Genomic DNA, 16,578 nt, shown 5'->3' on the forward strand with positions numbered 1-16,578 from the left:
CTTTTCTCCTTTCCCACTGCTGTTGCAATTTCTAGTCAAGAAGTATTGATCATCTGGTTCTACTTCTCCCTATGATCACGAATGGAAGAATCATAAAGATGATGCGTGTACAGTCATACCCGTTTCAAGCTTGTGTCCTAAAAGGTTGAAAACCCCTGCTTTAAAATACCACCGATTGGCCATTGGGTTTACATTCTAGATACGACTTTTCACCTCAGGCTGTTCACAGAGCAATTACTCAAACACTGGGGCATTTGAAAGCCTGATTTATCAAACGATCAGTCAATGAGAAGATTTAAAAGTTATCCTCTCATTAATTCGCTAATAAATGTGGCTTTCAAATGTTCCAGTGTCCAAGTACAAGCATTCAGTGAAGAGCCTGACGTAAAGATCATTGTATCAAATCACAGTAGTTTTCAAAAACCCATTCAACACTTAAACTGCAAGCTGGAAATGCTACATACCATACTCTTCTTTTACATTTCAGAACAAATACAAGAATTGGAGGTAAACCTAAAATAGTGCAAATAGTTCAGGAACTCTGAAAGTAGGGTGCGAAGGTGCATTGTTAGTATTAAAATGTAGTTAAAGTAATGTATTCACACATTAAAAGGTACAGTCTTGGCAATGGCCATCCAGTATTTTGTTCTTGAATTGATCAGTTTTTAAACCAATCAAAAGAGGCAACAATTCAATGACACTTTCATAAAGGCAGTCATTCATACAGTCAGGACAAGCATAAAAAACCCCATTAAAATATAAGTTATGTTATCAGCAACCACTGCTTAAAATGGTCAAATATACGTTGAGCTTTAATAATAAAACCGCACACAAAATCTGAATACAAACCATGTCTAGTTTATCACAAACCTGCTGTGGCATCTGGCCTGGCATTTGTCCTGGCATCATCCCACCTGGTGGCATGGCACCTGGAGGCATCTGTCCGGGTGCCATGTTTGGTGGAGGCATCATACCAGGAGGAGGCATGTAGGGAGGCTGGCCAGGCATTGGCATCATGCGAGGAGCTTGACTCATAGGTGGCATTCCCTGCAGGTGAAAAAACCAAAAGACTAAATTATTAACAGCTTTAAAAAAGCCAGCATATAAATTCACTAAAACTCCAAATCTACTAACAGGAATAGCAGCAGGTACTCCAGCCATAGCAGGGGTGGCACCAGAACCTCCCTTCTTCCCGGCACCAGCTTCTGGGACTTTAGGCTTCTTCTTCTCTTTCTTACGGTCTCGCTCCACAAATGTTCCTTTCATTTTTGCAATGATATCAGAGTCCTGCTTTGAATACTGAATACGCTGTGAACAGATTAAATTGTAAAAGTCATTTAAGTACACGGTGACCTAGTGCATTCACTTGTAAAACAATACATTTGCTTCAGATTCACCAAGCATTCATGCTGTTATAAGCAACTGAACCTACAGACCAACATCCAAAATATTACTGTGTGCTATGCTAAATGCATTTATGTGCAAACAAGACTTTTTAATCAGCTGACAGCTTGTAAAGATATGTAAAGTAGTTCATGTCATACAAACATTTTGATCTACTACAAGACTAGGCCTGTGCAGTATGACAATAAGTATCACATGAACAAAATAAAAAGTCTATCATTTTATATTATGCTCGATATCATGATGTTACGTAATACATGGTTTACAGTAATACTTTCATAATTTATGAGGGAAATTTTTAAAACTGAAACATGAACGTGAGAAGTATAAAATATAGAATATATAAAATTTGTAGTAAATGTAAAAAAAAAGAAGAAAAAAAAAGAAAAAAGGAAAAGAAATCCCCGTCCATGTGGTCATTGTATATAAAACTATCCTTTTATTGAATTTACAAAAAAGGTACCATCATGATACTGTTACCAGGAAAAGAGATGACATATCTTAATATGCGCTATTTTGTCAAATTGCACAGCCCTATGCAAGACGATAATTTACCAACACTGTAACACCAAGCATATTTTAAGTCCCAATGAAACGGAAGCAGTGATTGTTATTTATTTATTTTTTTTGTATTGTGATGCAGTTCCTAGAGAAGTGGAATAAAAAAATAAGAAAACTGTGGCCGTCGCTTGTTTTTTTTCTACCGGGGACTGAATGGATGTAGTAAAGTAGGCACTTCATTCAGAAAAATGGGGAAAAGTTTTATTATTTTTTTTAAGAGTCATTACTGCCTAACATACTCCTGCTCACCATTTCTGTTTGTTGTCAAAACTGACAGTTGAAGGAGCTCGATTAAATGTTAGTCACACTTATTACCTCAAAATCACGTAATCTGAAAATTGAAAAACAAACAGGTAGTGCATTTTCAGATTTCAAATAAGGATTAGCAGGGCAAACTTTTTTTTTTCTTAATGACATGCACAGATGAATTGTTCACCACAAAACTGGCAATGTAAGCCAGCAAAATCCAACGGTTAGTTAGTTTTGATTTCATGGGGACTTTATGTACTCTGTCTTTTTAATGGTGACATCTTGTGACAATGTCATCATAAAAACACCATATATCAGCCTGTGACCGTTTACAAAATAAAAACATAAAATAAAAGAAATGTGTGATATTTTACTTTACTGCATTTTTTTTACATCTCCTTTCTTAAAATTGTAAGTTCATGTCTCAATATTCGCAGATTATATCTTAAAAATATATAGATAAATAAACTGTGCGGAAAAATAATCATCAATACCCAAAATAATCAAGATTTACCATGGGTTTGTCATAAAATGGGAAGCCCTGCATTGAACGGAGGGCGTTGGAAGCACTGTTGATCTCTTTGAAGATCACAAAGGCCTGACCCTTCATTTTCAGTGTACGAGAAACAAGGATGTCCAGGATTTGGCCAAACTGTGAGAATATAGCATACAATGACTTTTTCAGCTCTGTAAAAAGAGGAAAGAGGAAAGAGTTACAACGTAAACCACATGCTAAAACAATGACACAAATAGCTAAAAAAATCAACTTAAAAACGTACCGTCTTTTTTGATCTTCTCATTCAAGTTGTTAATGTAAATGGTGTGGTTTAGTCTCATCTCCTGGCCCGCCATGATCCTGCAATAAACAATAGGACCTTTTCTTAACGAAAACAAGAATGTCTAAAACAAAGAGTAATGCATCCCTCAATGTGCACATACAAGTTAAATGTGACACTAGAAATTAATCGCAAATATGCAATTCCTTCCGAGTAAAAAATGTTGTTAACTTCAAAATTAAATTACGCTATAAAACTTTGAATGACTGAATTGCCTCGTTTGAACGAAAGCTAGCGAGATAGCTTGCCAGCTAACTTAATTAATGAATTATTGCACTCGTTTTACTACATCACCAAACGCAACACGTGTTTGAGATTATAAAAACAATTTAATTGGCATTAATTTAACATAATAAAAACGCATGCAATAATATATAGATTTACTCACAATTATTTTAGAAGCTCCAACCAGCTTTAACATTCGACTGAAAATCCACACACAAAAAGAGCGTGCTACTTCCGCTTGGAAATCCGCCTATATTAGTAACGATTTGATTGGACGACTGACTTTCGTGCTACCCACCGACTGGTTGTTTGAATAAATCTTCTTCCAACATGACTTTCTCGTTGGATGGCAGTTCATCCTATGAACTGATTGGTGCTTTGGTCGTGTTGCGCTGTTTTCAGTTCGGGTTTCATCGTGTTGAGGAAGGGAACTATATAAAGTGCAGCTTCTAATATTGAACGAGAGCATATCATTTTGTTTGTTAAATTAAAACGATTCTATTTTTTCAATGATGGTTAATGTTAATATTTATATGGATATTTTTACATTTTTTTCGTGACTTACGACCATGGGAATATATGACCTTATTTGGTATTCTCTAAGTTGGGAACACTCACTGCAGCTGGAGTTCACAGTCAGTTAACGTTACCAGCAGATAGCGAAATAACTTACTGGACGCTGATGTGGGTTCGTGTGATTTTAATTAAGTGCATGTAACTAACACTCCGTTTTAATGTCGCTTTCTTGTCACTTTATCGTTAAGTAGTTATTAGTTGCACGCGCATGACATCCTATCTTGTATATCACAATATACCCTTAAATGTTGCTTATGTATTTTATCCTCATTCCCTCCCCAGTGTACAAGTGTCTGTACAAGTACTGTAGTATGTCATTGGAAAACGATGCAGCAGCACCTCCACCTCCTCCTCTACCTCCCCCACCTCCTCCTCAACCTCCTTCACTGGCGCGCTCAGAGTCCAGCAAGAAGAAGCTTTACCAGGCTTTAGCAGAGGGAAGGACTGCTGTAGAGGGAGACTATGAAGAGGCCAGTATTATTATAGGACAGAGAGAAAGCAGGTGGACTACAAATCACAATTACATACTTATAAAAGACATGTTCTGTACAGTCATGATTTCATCACAGTATTTCTCCTTTAAGTTTTAGCAAGGATCTGCAGTGGCTGCTGTTTAATAACTATGTGCCCTCACTCATTCAAGATGGTCCCCAGTAAGTAAAAAAAAAACATTACTTATTGATGTATTTATTTATTTATTTTTGGGTGGACAAGACCAATATGGCTGATATAAACCACCAGGGGTCTAACAATGTATCGTGGTACAATTATTTGCAATACAAAAATGTCACAATATGCATCGTGGCATTATGACTATTTTATTGCGTTATGACATCTGTTTTCTCTTATTGGTTGAGCTCATAGGTTGAGCTACAATACACATGCTGTCACATGCATTCAGATTGCTTGATCTAGCAGCAGTAGCAGGCCAATATGAGTGCAGCTGAAATAGAGGATGCCCCGTCCTCTTATAAGTCCAACATGTGGCAACATTTCGGTTTTCCAGTCACTAAAGAGGATGGTAACAACAAAACACAAACTGTAAAGACTGTAAAAAAAATGCTGCCATACTAATCTGCGAACAGCGAATATGATGTGCCCTTTAAGCCGTCACCACTGCAAAAGACATGATACCATTTTCTATGGTCGACAAAGTTGTATTTTGCGAATTGAATATGAATAAAATATCGTGATGCATATTTTATCTTAAACATCATACTGTGATACACATTATATCGTGGGCTGAGTGTATTGTTACACCCCTAAAAAGCACAGATATTCACACTGGCCACTTTATTAGATACAGCGTTTAATACTATATTGGACTGGCTTTTGCTTTCAGACCTGCCCTTAATTTTTCTGGTGTTGGAAATTGTCAATATTGACTTATTATCATCATGCAGTTGCTACATATTTTTTGCCTGCACATCCATGATGGGAATGGACTACTTTATACATACCAAACGTGTTATTGAATTGTGATCTGATGACTGTGGGCGATATTTAAGTTTAGTAAAGGTACTATCAAAATTAAACTGATAGTGATGTTCACAACTGAACCTACAAATTTGATTTAGCTCTAAAGTATCTCTACACAAGACAGTGTTGTCATTAAACACCAGTTTATTTCATTGTTTTTTCTCATACTTTCCTCATTCCCTCATTCATTAAAACTGATGATATGAATTTTGAGGGTCTTTTAAACGTGTGACTCCAGATATTGATTCTATAATTATATTACTGTATTTTAGACCAATAAAAACATTGTTAAAAACTACTTTCAAAGTGGGAAAACGTTTGGACACAATTTTTCTCAAATATACAGCAGGCAAAACAAATTTTCATACAGTACACAGTTAATATGAAATCATTATTCTAACACTTAAAGGGTTAATTTACCCCAAAATTAAAACTCTATTATTAATTTCTCAACCTTATGTTGATCAGATCCCCTGAGCCCTTCTTCAGAATACAAATTAAGATTTAATTCAAGTTAAAAACATTGTAAAGCTTTAGTGGTTCATCATGCAAAGCTCCATAAATGCGTTTATGTTCAAAAAAATCCTGTAAAAACAACTTTGCTTACCAATGTCGTCTTCTGCATCAGTTCAGGGTGCACATTTGCTACAAGCAGTATGATGTATTGCATTAGAGTCAGCAGCACAACACACAATCAATGTATTGCCTGTAGTAAGCATGCATCCAGATCTGATGTGGAAGATGGTCCTGGACTTTAACATCTCGGGCTGATGGTCTTTGGAGGATGAGAGAGCTCCTAAATGTCATCTAAAATAGTTAAATATATGTTCTGAAGGTGAACCATGCATCTTGGGGAATTGTAATGACATAAGGGTACTTATTTAATGACAGATTTTTCTATTTGGGTTAGTTCATTCGTTAAGACTCTACATTAAGTTGAATTAGGGTGTCACGGTGGCAGAGTGGGTATAGCTCAATCGCCTCACAGGAAGAAGGTCGCTGGTTCGAGCCTCTGCTGGGTCAGTTGGCATTTCTGTGTGCATGTTCTCCCTGTGTTCGCGTGGGTTTCCTCCAGGTGTTCCGGTTTCCCCCACAGTCCAAAGACTTGCACTAAAGGTGAATTGGGTAAGCTAAATTGTCTGTGTGTGAATGAGTGCATATGGGTGTTTCCCAGTGGTGGGTTGCAGCTGGAAGGGCATCCATTGTGTAAAACATATGTTGGATAAGTTGGCGACCCCAGATTAATAAAGGACTAAGCTTAAAAAGAAAGAAAATGAATGAATCAGGTTGAATTAGTTGAATTATACAGAACATTGTAATTGAATGCTTGAGCAAAACTAGAAGGATTTACCATCATCCATTATATGAGATTTTCATAAAATCAATAAAGTATAATTATTCTAGAATTTCTACAAGAAACTAAACTAGGGTAAAGTAACTAGCAATGTATTAATCCCTTTACATTAGCGCTCATTAGAGCAGGCACAGAGTTTTTTTAAGCATGGTTTGAAAGATTTGGCTGTGCACTTGATGTTAAAATAACAGTACATATCATGAGCAAAAACTGAAGTAAACATTGTGTTTTATTAGCCAAACATATGAGTTTTTATCAGTGTTGTTGTCATCTATATGTTCTTTTTTCTTCAATAATTCATCTTTGTTTAGAAATAGTTCTGATTGTAAATTATAAATTGAATATGAATTACTAATGTTTCCATGATTATAGCCAATGCTGCTGATTTTGCAACAAAACATGAATGAATAAATAAATTTATTGGCCAAACATAAAAATATATACAGGCTCATGGCTATCCTTCCAAATGTCCGCTGATGTATCTGTGGCCCACGAAACACAGCAGTCCACTGGAATGTGTCTTTTATTGGTTCGTTTTACTGGCTGTGCACTTCAGGAGGATGTTTGATTGCTCTTGTATAAATCTCTTCAGATGTGGTCTTGTGGCCTTATGGATGGCGGCTCATTTACTCCAGCCTCCTAAAACGCTGCTCCTGGAAACTCTAGTGCAGACGGCAAAAGACAATGGCTACACTGAACAAGGAGAAATGTTTTCTGGTAAACAGTTATTTTTAAATGTCATCTTTGAACTAAATGTAACCAGCACACATTTAATAGTCAAAGCGATGTTTGAATTAAATGATAGGTCGTTATCTCTGAAATTTAAAGATTTCTACTGAATGTCTTTAAATATTTCTTGAATTAGCTGAAAAGTTTATATTTAATTTTTTTTCTTTTCTGTTTTGAAATAGCCAGTGACATGGCCAAGCTGGCGGAGGACGTGTGCGGGTGCAGAGTTCAGAGGTTGTCAGGAGGCATGCTGGGAGAAAACACTGCTGTCATTCTTAAACACCTCATTAACAGGCAGCCCATTCTTATACCGTATCTTTACTGCTTACATTTGTAATCTCTTATGTAGGTTCACATGTTTTTACATAGTTTTTTTATTATTATTATGTTTTATTTTTTATATTTGTGTATTTTATTCATTTATTTGTTTAATATATTTTAGTTAATTGCTATAAAAAAAGAATCAGAAAGATTATTATTATTATATTATTTAATATAAAAGTGTTAATGGCGACGCCGTGGTGCAGTAGGTAGTGCTGTCGGCTTACAGCAAGAAGGTCGCTGGTTCGAGCCTCGGCTGGGGGTTGGCTTTTTTGTGTGGAGTTTGTTGCATGTTCTCCCTGAATTCGTATATATATATATATATATATATATATATATATATATATATATATATATATATATATAATATTATATATTATAATCTTTTATATTTAATTTTTAATACACACACACACACACACACACACACACACACATATATATATGATGTAGATATAGATTGATAGATAGATAGATAGATTTAAATTAAATATAAAATATTATAATATATGATATTAAATATATATAGATTAATAATCTTTGTACTTATTATTTATAAAATTTACCACTAGGTAAAATATATACATTTAATTTGAATTTTATAAAACATTTTTAAAATTAGTATTATTACTATTTTGTTTTGTTTTAAGCTTTTTACAAATATTTTTTAACCACCATATTTCTTTTTTGTTTTGGTCTTTATAAAAATATATATATATATACTGGCAATATATTTTATTACAAGATATTCATTTTAAATCATTGTTTTCTGATATGTTTTTATTGCATCACAGGGCCACATCTTGTGTTCTTATTTTTTCAAATACATGTGTAAGCGTTTTTATTAATATAATGTTATTATATTTTCTATTTGCCACTTTCATTTTTATCCAAACATTTTCCCACAAAACTATTGTTACAAAGTAAGATGCATTTATAATTTAATGAACCACGATTACTCAAATGATTTGTAGAATTGTCCCTGACTGCTCTTACACAGATATGACGAGGATTTTAATCATGAACCCTGTCTACGCAATGGTCACAAAGCCCACTGGGCAGTTGCCTCAGGTCAGACTGCATAAAAAAGACAAGTGACAAAGTTATACACAAAGTAGGCCATTCCTCAGTGTGTTGATGCATCTGTCTTTCCCCAGGTATTTTACTCGGCTTAAGAGAAGGTTGTGTGAACTATAAACATTTCCCCCCCGACATCACTCTTCCCTGGCTTCGTCTTGCTCAGAGTGAAGCCTCTGTCTCGTGGCCCATTGATGACATTGAGGAGGTGTTTGTTCTGGCCAAGCAGGGAAAGAGTCTGCGCTACCAGCTGTGGGAGTTTGAGTCTGTAGCGCAGAGTAACAAACAGCTGAAGGAGATGGACCCTCAGAGAGCCAGTGATGGGACGAGGTACGTGCTTCCTCCTGGAGGTGTACAGGATGGTCTGGCTGGACAAGTGCTGCTGCTTCACACAAACACAGAGCAGACTAAGAACTGAGCAATAATGCATTTCAGTTTTCATCCACTAGGTGTCCTTATAGTTAAAGTGATTATGACTAAACTTTAACGGAGGAAGCAATGGGGTTTTTCTTTTATATTAATATAGTTATATAGTTATATAGTATTACATACTGTGACGATGGTAAAAAAAAAAAAAATCTATATATATATATATATATATATATATATATATATATATATATATATATATATATATATATATATATATATATATATATATATATATAATAAAAATAAATATATTTTTATTTTAAATATTTATTTAGATTTAGATTTTTTTATCATCGTAACTCCAAATCCCACTTTTGCTATACAAAAAAAAAAAAACTTGGATGATGTAACATGGAATGATAAGAAAAATAAAGAAAATGACAAAAGTGTAATAAACATAAGCAAATAAATAATTAATAATTGTTGATAAATACTGCAGGTAGAGATAAAGAAATAGTCATAATTTTACATCAGCAATTTCAGCAAACGTAACAGCCATATTATTCAGAGAAAGCAATGGAGTTACTACTTTTTATAAGTATATTTAATGTTTTCATATCAGCAATTTACAGTATAAATTCAATTTACAAGTAAACGCTACATATATTTTACCCCACCATAATTTATCCACCCTATACTATTCTTGCTAGATAGTACACTTAAATGGATCTCATTGCAAGGCATTGAGCTAATATGTAACATCGAAAAAAAGGAAAAATAACAAAAGAGCAATAAACATAATATGCATAAATAACAATAATTGATGATATATACACTAATGCAAAAGGTAAATTTATTTATATAGCACATTTTATAAACAGTGGCAGTTCAAAGTTATTTACATAAACAGGAATAAAAGAGACAAGTATTAGAAAATAAAATCAAGTGATTAAAAACAGATTGAAATGTGTTAAAACAGGTTATAAAAGAATGAAAAAAGAAAAGAAAGACATAACAGTGTGATCTGTCAGATCTCGGATGTAGCACAGTGCTAATTCAGTAAAGACACAGCTAAACAGATGTGCTTTCAGTCTTGATTGTAGTTGAAAGACAAAAAGAAATAAGTTACCTTGTTATATCAGCAGTTTCAGTCAGTGTAACATCCAAATATTCATGTATGCAATAAATTGGCTCAAGTCTTTTTAAGCATTAAAGACATTGAACTCTTCAGATGAAGAGTTCAGATGTAAAAACCTCTTAAGAGTCTGAAATTTTCTTCTAAACTGAGCATTTTTCTCAGGTTCTGGTTTGTAGAAGTCATTCCATTTTTCTGGCGAATAATATGTTTTTAATGTGGAATAGCTGAACATACCCATTAAAACAATGCTAATTTACGAGAACATTTTAGAGCTTCAGAATGAAGTTACTTCTGTAAAACTTTGAATCTGATGTAGAATAATGTCATTATTTTAGATGCTAATTACAGACTGTGGCCCAAAATCTAAAAAATACAAGTTTTAACCCAATATTGGGTGAAATATGGAAAAGATCTAGTGCAGAGTTCTGGTGCACTTCATGAATGATAGATGATCAGGTGAGCAATTTTTTTTATATTCCGTGTATATTTCTGTGCAGAATTTTGTCCGGATATTTTTTTGCAGAATGATTTTGAGAGTATTGTAACTAAAAACCAATTCATGAAATAAAAATATTATTTAAGGCTTACAATGCAAATCAAATTAGAACCAAAAAATTCTGCAGATTTCTGTGGGTGCACTACTTTGTAGGCCTAACATAACTGATTACATACATGCTTTATTTGTGCAACATATTTCAGGAATGATACGATTTTGTAGTATTCAGGTAATATTATGTAATAAAGAATTGTTACCAAATGTTTTCGATAACAATTTTTCTAAGCTGCATATCTGGTTTTAAAGAATTAAAAAAATATATATCTTAGTTTTCCTGTTTTGTAATTCAGATGGTGCTTTTTCCTGATTGTTGTTCCTGCTAGTTTGAGCAACAAGTTTAAAGTTGGCATGAAGCGGAGGTTAAAATATATATATTTTTTAAATTTGCTAGGTTGTTTTAACCCAATATTGGATGAAATTTGGACAAACCCCACTGCAGGGGTTATATGCATTTCATGAAATAACTTATAATTGGTTCTATAAATGCTTCATTTGAGCAGCGCATTTCAGATTAAAATGTTTTCTAAAGTTGTTACAAAAGATTTATGGATACTCTATAAATTTCTAAGTTGCAGATATGATTTTGGAGAACAAAAAAACTCTTAATTTTTCTTGTTTATTGTTCAAATGACTCTTTATTGGATTGTGGTTTCTGCTAGTTTGAGCAACTAGTTTAAAGTTGCATGAAACTGAGGTTAAAGGGCTTCCTTCATTATTAGTATGTGCGTTTAAGGTGCTGTATGTACGTTTTTGACTCTTCTAAACCATAAAAGTACCATAAAATGTTTACAGATATTTAAGAAAAATGCTCATTGTATTGTCTTGTTAATCTGAGAAGTGCGGAAGTCAGATATTCTGCTTTGAAAATGTAAGTTACATGCTGAACGTCTGTCTTTGTTTTGTTTTGCCTTGGTGGAAAACCGTGTATTTCATTTATTTAGTCAGAAAGACTCTCAGAGTACCATGTATAAGCGACTGAAATGCGACCTCCGGTGGACAGTAGCAGACTCCGAAATGAGACGCAGATTCAGAGTTCCACATGAGGTGGTTATTCATTAGCAAATAATATAAATATTATGAACAAAAACATTAAATGAGCAGGTTACAGGTTGTAACCCTGTGTCCTAACAACACGCTACGTGATGAGATTTGCAGTGATGAGCAATTTGGCTGTTTGCACCAGACGCAATACGACAAATTTAGCCATTCAGAAGCAGAGAATATGTACTCTCTTACGAAATGGTTTATAGTCTATTTAATACGTATTAAACTTCGTTAACATTATAAAATGTGCATGCTAAATCACTGATATGTGTTGGTTTGCACTGAGTCACAGTTCTAAAGTTCAATTTCAAAAGATTTATTTTATTTTCAAGATCTGTGGTATATATGATCTGAAGTAAATCTGCTGCTGCTTTCAGTACCTGGCAATAAATGTGATGTAAAATGGCATTCAAACTCCCATTATTAGCATTTAACACTGAATAAAGCACATAAGGTGTAGCTGAGGTGATCATTGTCAGCTTTCTGTGAGAAATAGAAGACGTTTCTAAAATATCAATTTCAAGTGTTGGTCAAATGTTGGAACAAAAACTTTTTCACATGTAAAATATTCCTTCTATCGGGTACCATTGTTATTTATTTAGAACATAACTTAAATCAGCCTTTGTGCTTGACAGTCAGGCACACTGCTGTTGGTGTTGTCAATCTGGCAACCTGGGCTTGCATTTGTTTTGAACCAGGTGTGCAATACCTAGTTCAATCACTGAGTGTCAAACTTACATATTGCACCTTTAAGTGAAACACAAGAATAAGCAAAGATTTAAATTGTATGTCTGGAATTGATTGAATTGCTGTCTTTTGCTCTTGATGTGATCTTATTTGACACCATGATTTACACATTGACCCTAAATTGCATAGAAAGGTTGCTGGATGAACAACTAGTGTACATGAATGTTTAACTGCCTTTATTATGCTCTTTCACATAGAACACATTTTGTGTTATAAAGTTGTATGTGAATATAAAAGTACTGCCAAATATCAAAGGTCGAAGTGCAATATAAACTGTTACTGCTGTATTATTGTGTTTTCTGCCTTGTGAAAAGCAATCCTCAATTAAAAATGCTGAGAGAAATATAAGGTCATGATCACAAGAAATCAAGAAAGGCAAAATTTATTACGCATTTTTCACACACATTCTAGTCTTAATAAATTATTTAAGGTTTGTCATAGAACAGAGTTAAGGACAAAGAATGAGTGAAGATATGTACACTTTACAACACAGTTGTTGGGGCCTTTCAATAATAACAAAGCAGATTTTAGCTGTCAGACTTTAAGTCTCCATAGTAGAACTACGGACAGTTGATGAGATGTAGAATTGTAGATATCCGGATACTGCAGAGGTTTTGCATTTCAGAATGGAGAGGTACTTCAAACGCAAAAATGTTTGGGAACTGCTGTTACTGCTAATGGAAAGCAAGATTATTTTGAGTGGCTTTTACTAAGTGCAAAATAACAGTAGCTCCACCCTTCAATGGCAAACAACATTAAGCACAACACATGATTAACAGTTTCAGTGGTGTAGGTAGTGACACCTTGGACATTGTGTGGGTTTGAATCTGGACTTTGCTCGCTCCGTCACATATCACATTAGAATTATTAGGAAATGTAAAGTGGCTAAATTGTATTAAATAAAAAAAAAAAGTGAATTTCCTGCCACTAGACTTTTCTGAAAGGGTATTCTGCCAGGTCATCAGGTATCAGAATTTAACATTAAAGGAACTGCCAATATCAAAATTTAGCAGTTTTTAAAAAAATTCATTGAGCATGAACGTATGAATGTAATAAAATGTCATGAATACTAATAACAATAATAAAATAATAAAATGAATACTTGTTTGTAGTAAAAAGAAATTAAATTTCTTTTACATTTGTGGGTCTCCTTACTTACTTGTACAGCCATGTGCAGTTGTATCTTATGTATTTAGGGAAACTTCTCGTACGTCTTCTCAAAACTTCCCCCCTTTAATTAAAGGGTTATCTGACACTCCCTCTACTTTTTTAATTCAAATTATAAAGACTTTTAATTGTGGTAAAGAAGAAGCTGAGCCAAAAGGCAAAGCTCTTGATTTACTGGTAAATCTACATTCCTACTTTCACCTATGAATGAATGAACGTCAATGAATATGAGTGCTGTTTAAAAGCACAGCACTTTCACGTTTCGTGCTTCTCGCAGTATTGTATGTTCTGTTTGACACCTGAGAAAACGAGTCTTAAAGCATTCAATTCCCTACACCTTCATGCTCTGTTTTAAAGGCCAAGGGATAGATGTAGGGGAAGCAATATGAAACAGAATTGGGGTTGGACTTAAGAACTTTTCCGTCTATTCTATTTTATTACAGCTTGTGTGTCATCTGTATCGCTAAGTTTTGAGTTCAGAAAACCTAGTCTTACATCAGTTTGGTACACTTGAATAATGTGACATTGACTTGCAGTGTTAAAAGAGAAAGGAGGGCTGGATAACATGACTGATTTGGGGTGGATATATCTTACTTGTTGTGAAATTGGATACTTCTCTACTATATACCATGTGGTAAACTGTTTATGAGCTGAGTACACGAAGTACCTGGGAACCTACTTTTTTTATTTTTTATTTTTTACCAGGAATTTGAATTGCACATGCGATGTACACATTACTTTCCCATTAGGCTATGAGTGAGGATTTATGAATGGAAATGAAGCAACACAACAGTGTGATTATCAACCACAGTGACAAGCTTTTCCTAGATTTTGATTTCTCTCTGTGGTCCATTGTACCATGAAAGCACTTATCTGTTCTAGGGCATTTGTATAATGCAGTGTTACTGACTGACACCTGCATTGTGCTCCAAAATTTGAGAAAAAAAAAACATTGAATCTACAATTCATTTGAGCAACATGCATTCATACATTCATGTTTGAATCTATTTACAACCAAAAATCCACAAAGCATCCACAAATGCCAGTTAAAACTGTACTGTGCCAAAAGGAAGCCCTATGTTAACAGTGTCCATAAGCGCCATTGACTTCTCTGGGCTCAAAATCACAAGGAACATATTAAATAATGTTCTATTTTATTGTCTGCAATCAAATACAGGTCAAAAGTAAATTAGGAATCACTACTGTCTTGATTTATTTGAGTTTATTTGAAAAACATTTTACACAATGATCCATCTTTTTTGAAAATAAATTTTACAATTTTACAAGTCCCCTTTTATTAAACACACATGATCTCTGGCACTTTGAGCTTAGCTTTGCATAAACCATTGAATTAAATGGTTCTCCACCATGGAAAATTATCCAAACATGAGATGAGATGCTAATGGTCTAATTAGATGCAATGATCTATGCTAAGCTATTCTAAAAATGCTCCCGCTATTAGGATCTTATGACAAATCATATTTCATTGTTTTATAGCTCTTTTGTTAATGGCTCTACAGAAATATTAGAATCCAAAAAAGATGCTTGGAGTGCAGGTTTGCAATGCAACCTTAGATTTAGAATAGAGTGTGTTATATACAGTTGAAGTCAGAATTATTAGCCCCCCTTTGATTTTCTTTTAGTTTTTAAAAAATATTTCTCAAATGATGTTTAACAGAGCAAGGAAATTTCCACAGTATGTCTGATAATGTTTCTTCTTCTGGAGAAAGTTTTATTTTATTTCGACTAGAATAAAAGCAGCTTTTAATTTGTTAAAAATAATTTTAAGGTCAAAATTATTAGGCCCTTTAAGATATATATTTTTTTCTATAGTCTACAGAACAAACTATTGTTATACAATAACTTGCCTAATTACCCTAGCCTGTCTAGTTAACCTAATTAACCTAGTTAAGCCTTTAAATGTCACTTTAAGCTGTATAGAAGTGTCTTGAAAAATATCTAGTCAAATGTTATTTTCTGTCATCATGACAAAGATAAAATAATTCAGTTGTTAGAAATTAGTTATTAAAACTATTATGTTTAGAAATGTGTTGAAAAAAACTTCTCTCCATTAAAAAGAAATTGGGGGAAAATAAACAGGGAGGCTAATAACTTAGGGGGGCTAATAATTCTGACTTCAATATATAGATTTGTATTAAAGTCTAAAATGTGTCAATTATTACTAGATTTAAACTGATCCAGTACAACTGGGCATGGCAAACGTACTGCTTATGTCACAACCCAAACATCCCAGATATATGTTTCAGTTGCCAAAAACATAAAGGAACGTTGTTTCATTGTATCTGAAAAATTGAAGACATTTCATTTTAACATTAAGTAACATTCATTTCCTTGATTTTTTTATTTTAATTTTTTTTTTACAACCAATTCCAGTTACCCCTGAAATATGTGTTTTGGGTTTATTTCCTTTAAGTTTGTTATTGCCAGGTTATCAAACCAAAATTATTGACATGTCTTGTTATTGAAAGACATTTGATAGCATTCTATTGGAAGATTATAGAGTCCAACCATTGACCTATTGAAAGATTTGTCACATTACATTGCACTGGAAAGAATAACCTACATTATAAGGGGCAAACTAAAGGACTGCTATAAAATTTGGGATCTGTTTATACAGTTTCTAGAACAAAACCAAACATTGGCACAAGCAACAAATACTACCAATGGATTGATATGTTTAATTTTGTATTTGGAAATACAGTGTATTGTTTTGTCTTAGCCC

The 16,578-nt window shown here is 33.8% G+C and overlaps 2 protein-coding genes across 3 annotated transcripts in view; one reads left to right on the forward strand and one right to left on the reverse strand.

Moving 5' to 3' along the window:
• snrpa (small nuclear ribonucleoprotein polypeptide A) overlaps positions 1 to 3,476 on the reverse strand; it is a 4,669-nt gene extending 1,193 nt beyond the window's left edge. Inside the window, exons 1-5 of the mRNA NM_199671.1 lie at positions 3,439 to 3,476; positions 2,994 to 3,070; positions 2,729 to 2,901; positions 1,135 to 1,308; positions 871 to 1,047 (exon numbers count right to left, since the gene is read on the reverse strand). Coding sequence (NP_955965.1) covers positions 871 to 1,047; positions 1,135 to 1,308; positions 2,729 to 2,901; positions 2,994 to 3,066 — 597 coding nt within the window. The 5' untranslated portion in view covers positions 3,067 to 3,070; positions 3,439 to 3,476. The remainder of the gene's footprint in view (positions 1 to 870; positions 1,048 to 1,134; positions 1,309 to 2,728; positions 2,902 to 2,993; positions 3,071 to 3,438) is intronic.
• A 199-nt stretch (positions 3,477 to 3,675) lies between these two features.
• actmap (actin maturation protease) lies at positions 3,676 to 9,389 on the forward strand. Of its 2 annotated transcripts, none has more exons than XM_005168216.5 (7): positions 3,676 to 3,959; positions 4,134 to 4,353; positions 4,436 to 4,504; positions 7,277 to 7,401; positions 7,596 to 7,725; positions 8,735 to 8,805; positions 8,892 to 9,336. In XM_005168216.5, the coding sequence occupies exons 2-7, from the start codon at positions 4,163 to 4,165 to the stop codon at positions 9,227 to 9,229; spliced, it is 924 nt and encodes a 307-aa protein (XP_005168273.1). In that variant the 5' UTR covers positions 3,676 to 3,959; positions 4,134 to 4,162; the 3' UTR covers positions 9,230 to 9,336. The 2 variants fall into 2 exon arrangements, with proteins under 2 accessions (XP_005168273.1, NP_001070743.2); NM_001077275.2 differs by having other exon boundaries at positions 3,702 to 3,963; positions 8,892 to 9,389.
• The last annotated feature ends 7,189 nt before the right edge of the window (positions 9,390 to 16,578 follow it).

This window comes from Danio rerio, chromosome 18 (genome assembly GCF_049306965.1).
Source record: "Danio rerio strain Tuebingen ecotype United States chromosome 18, GRCz12tu, whole genome shotgun sequence".
Taxonomy (NCBI): domain Eukaryota; kingdom Metazoa; phylum Chordata; class Actinopteri; order Cypriniformes; family Danionidae; genus Danio; species Danio rerio.

Excerpts from the sequence above, each read along its gene's own strand:
- actmap (XM_005168216.5), top strand. The coding sequence starts at position 4,163 with ATGTCATTGGAAAACGATGCAGCAGCACCTCCACCTCCTCCTCTACCT. Across the intron at positions 4,354-4,435 it reads ATAGGACAGAGAGAAAGCAG|TTTTAGCAAGGATCTGCAGT; the intron begins GTGGACTACAAA and ends TTCTCCTTTAAG. Across the intron at positions 7,402-7,595 it reads ACAAGGAGAAATGTTTTCTG|CCAGTGACATGGCCAAGCTG; the intron begins GTAAACAGTTAT and ends GTTTTGAAATAG.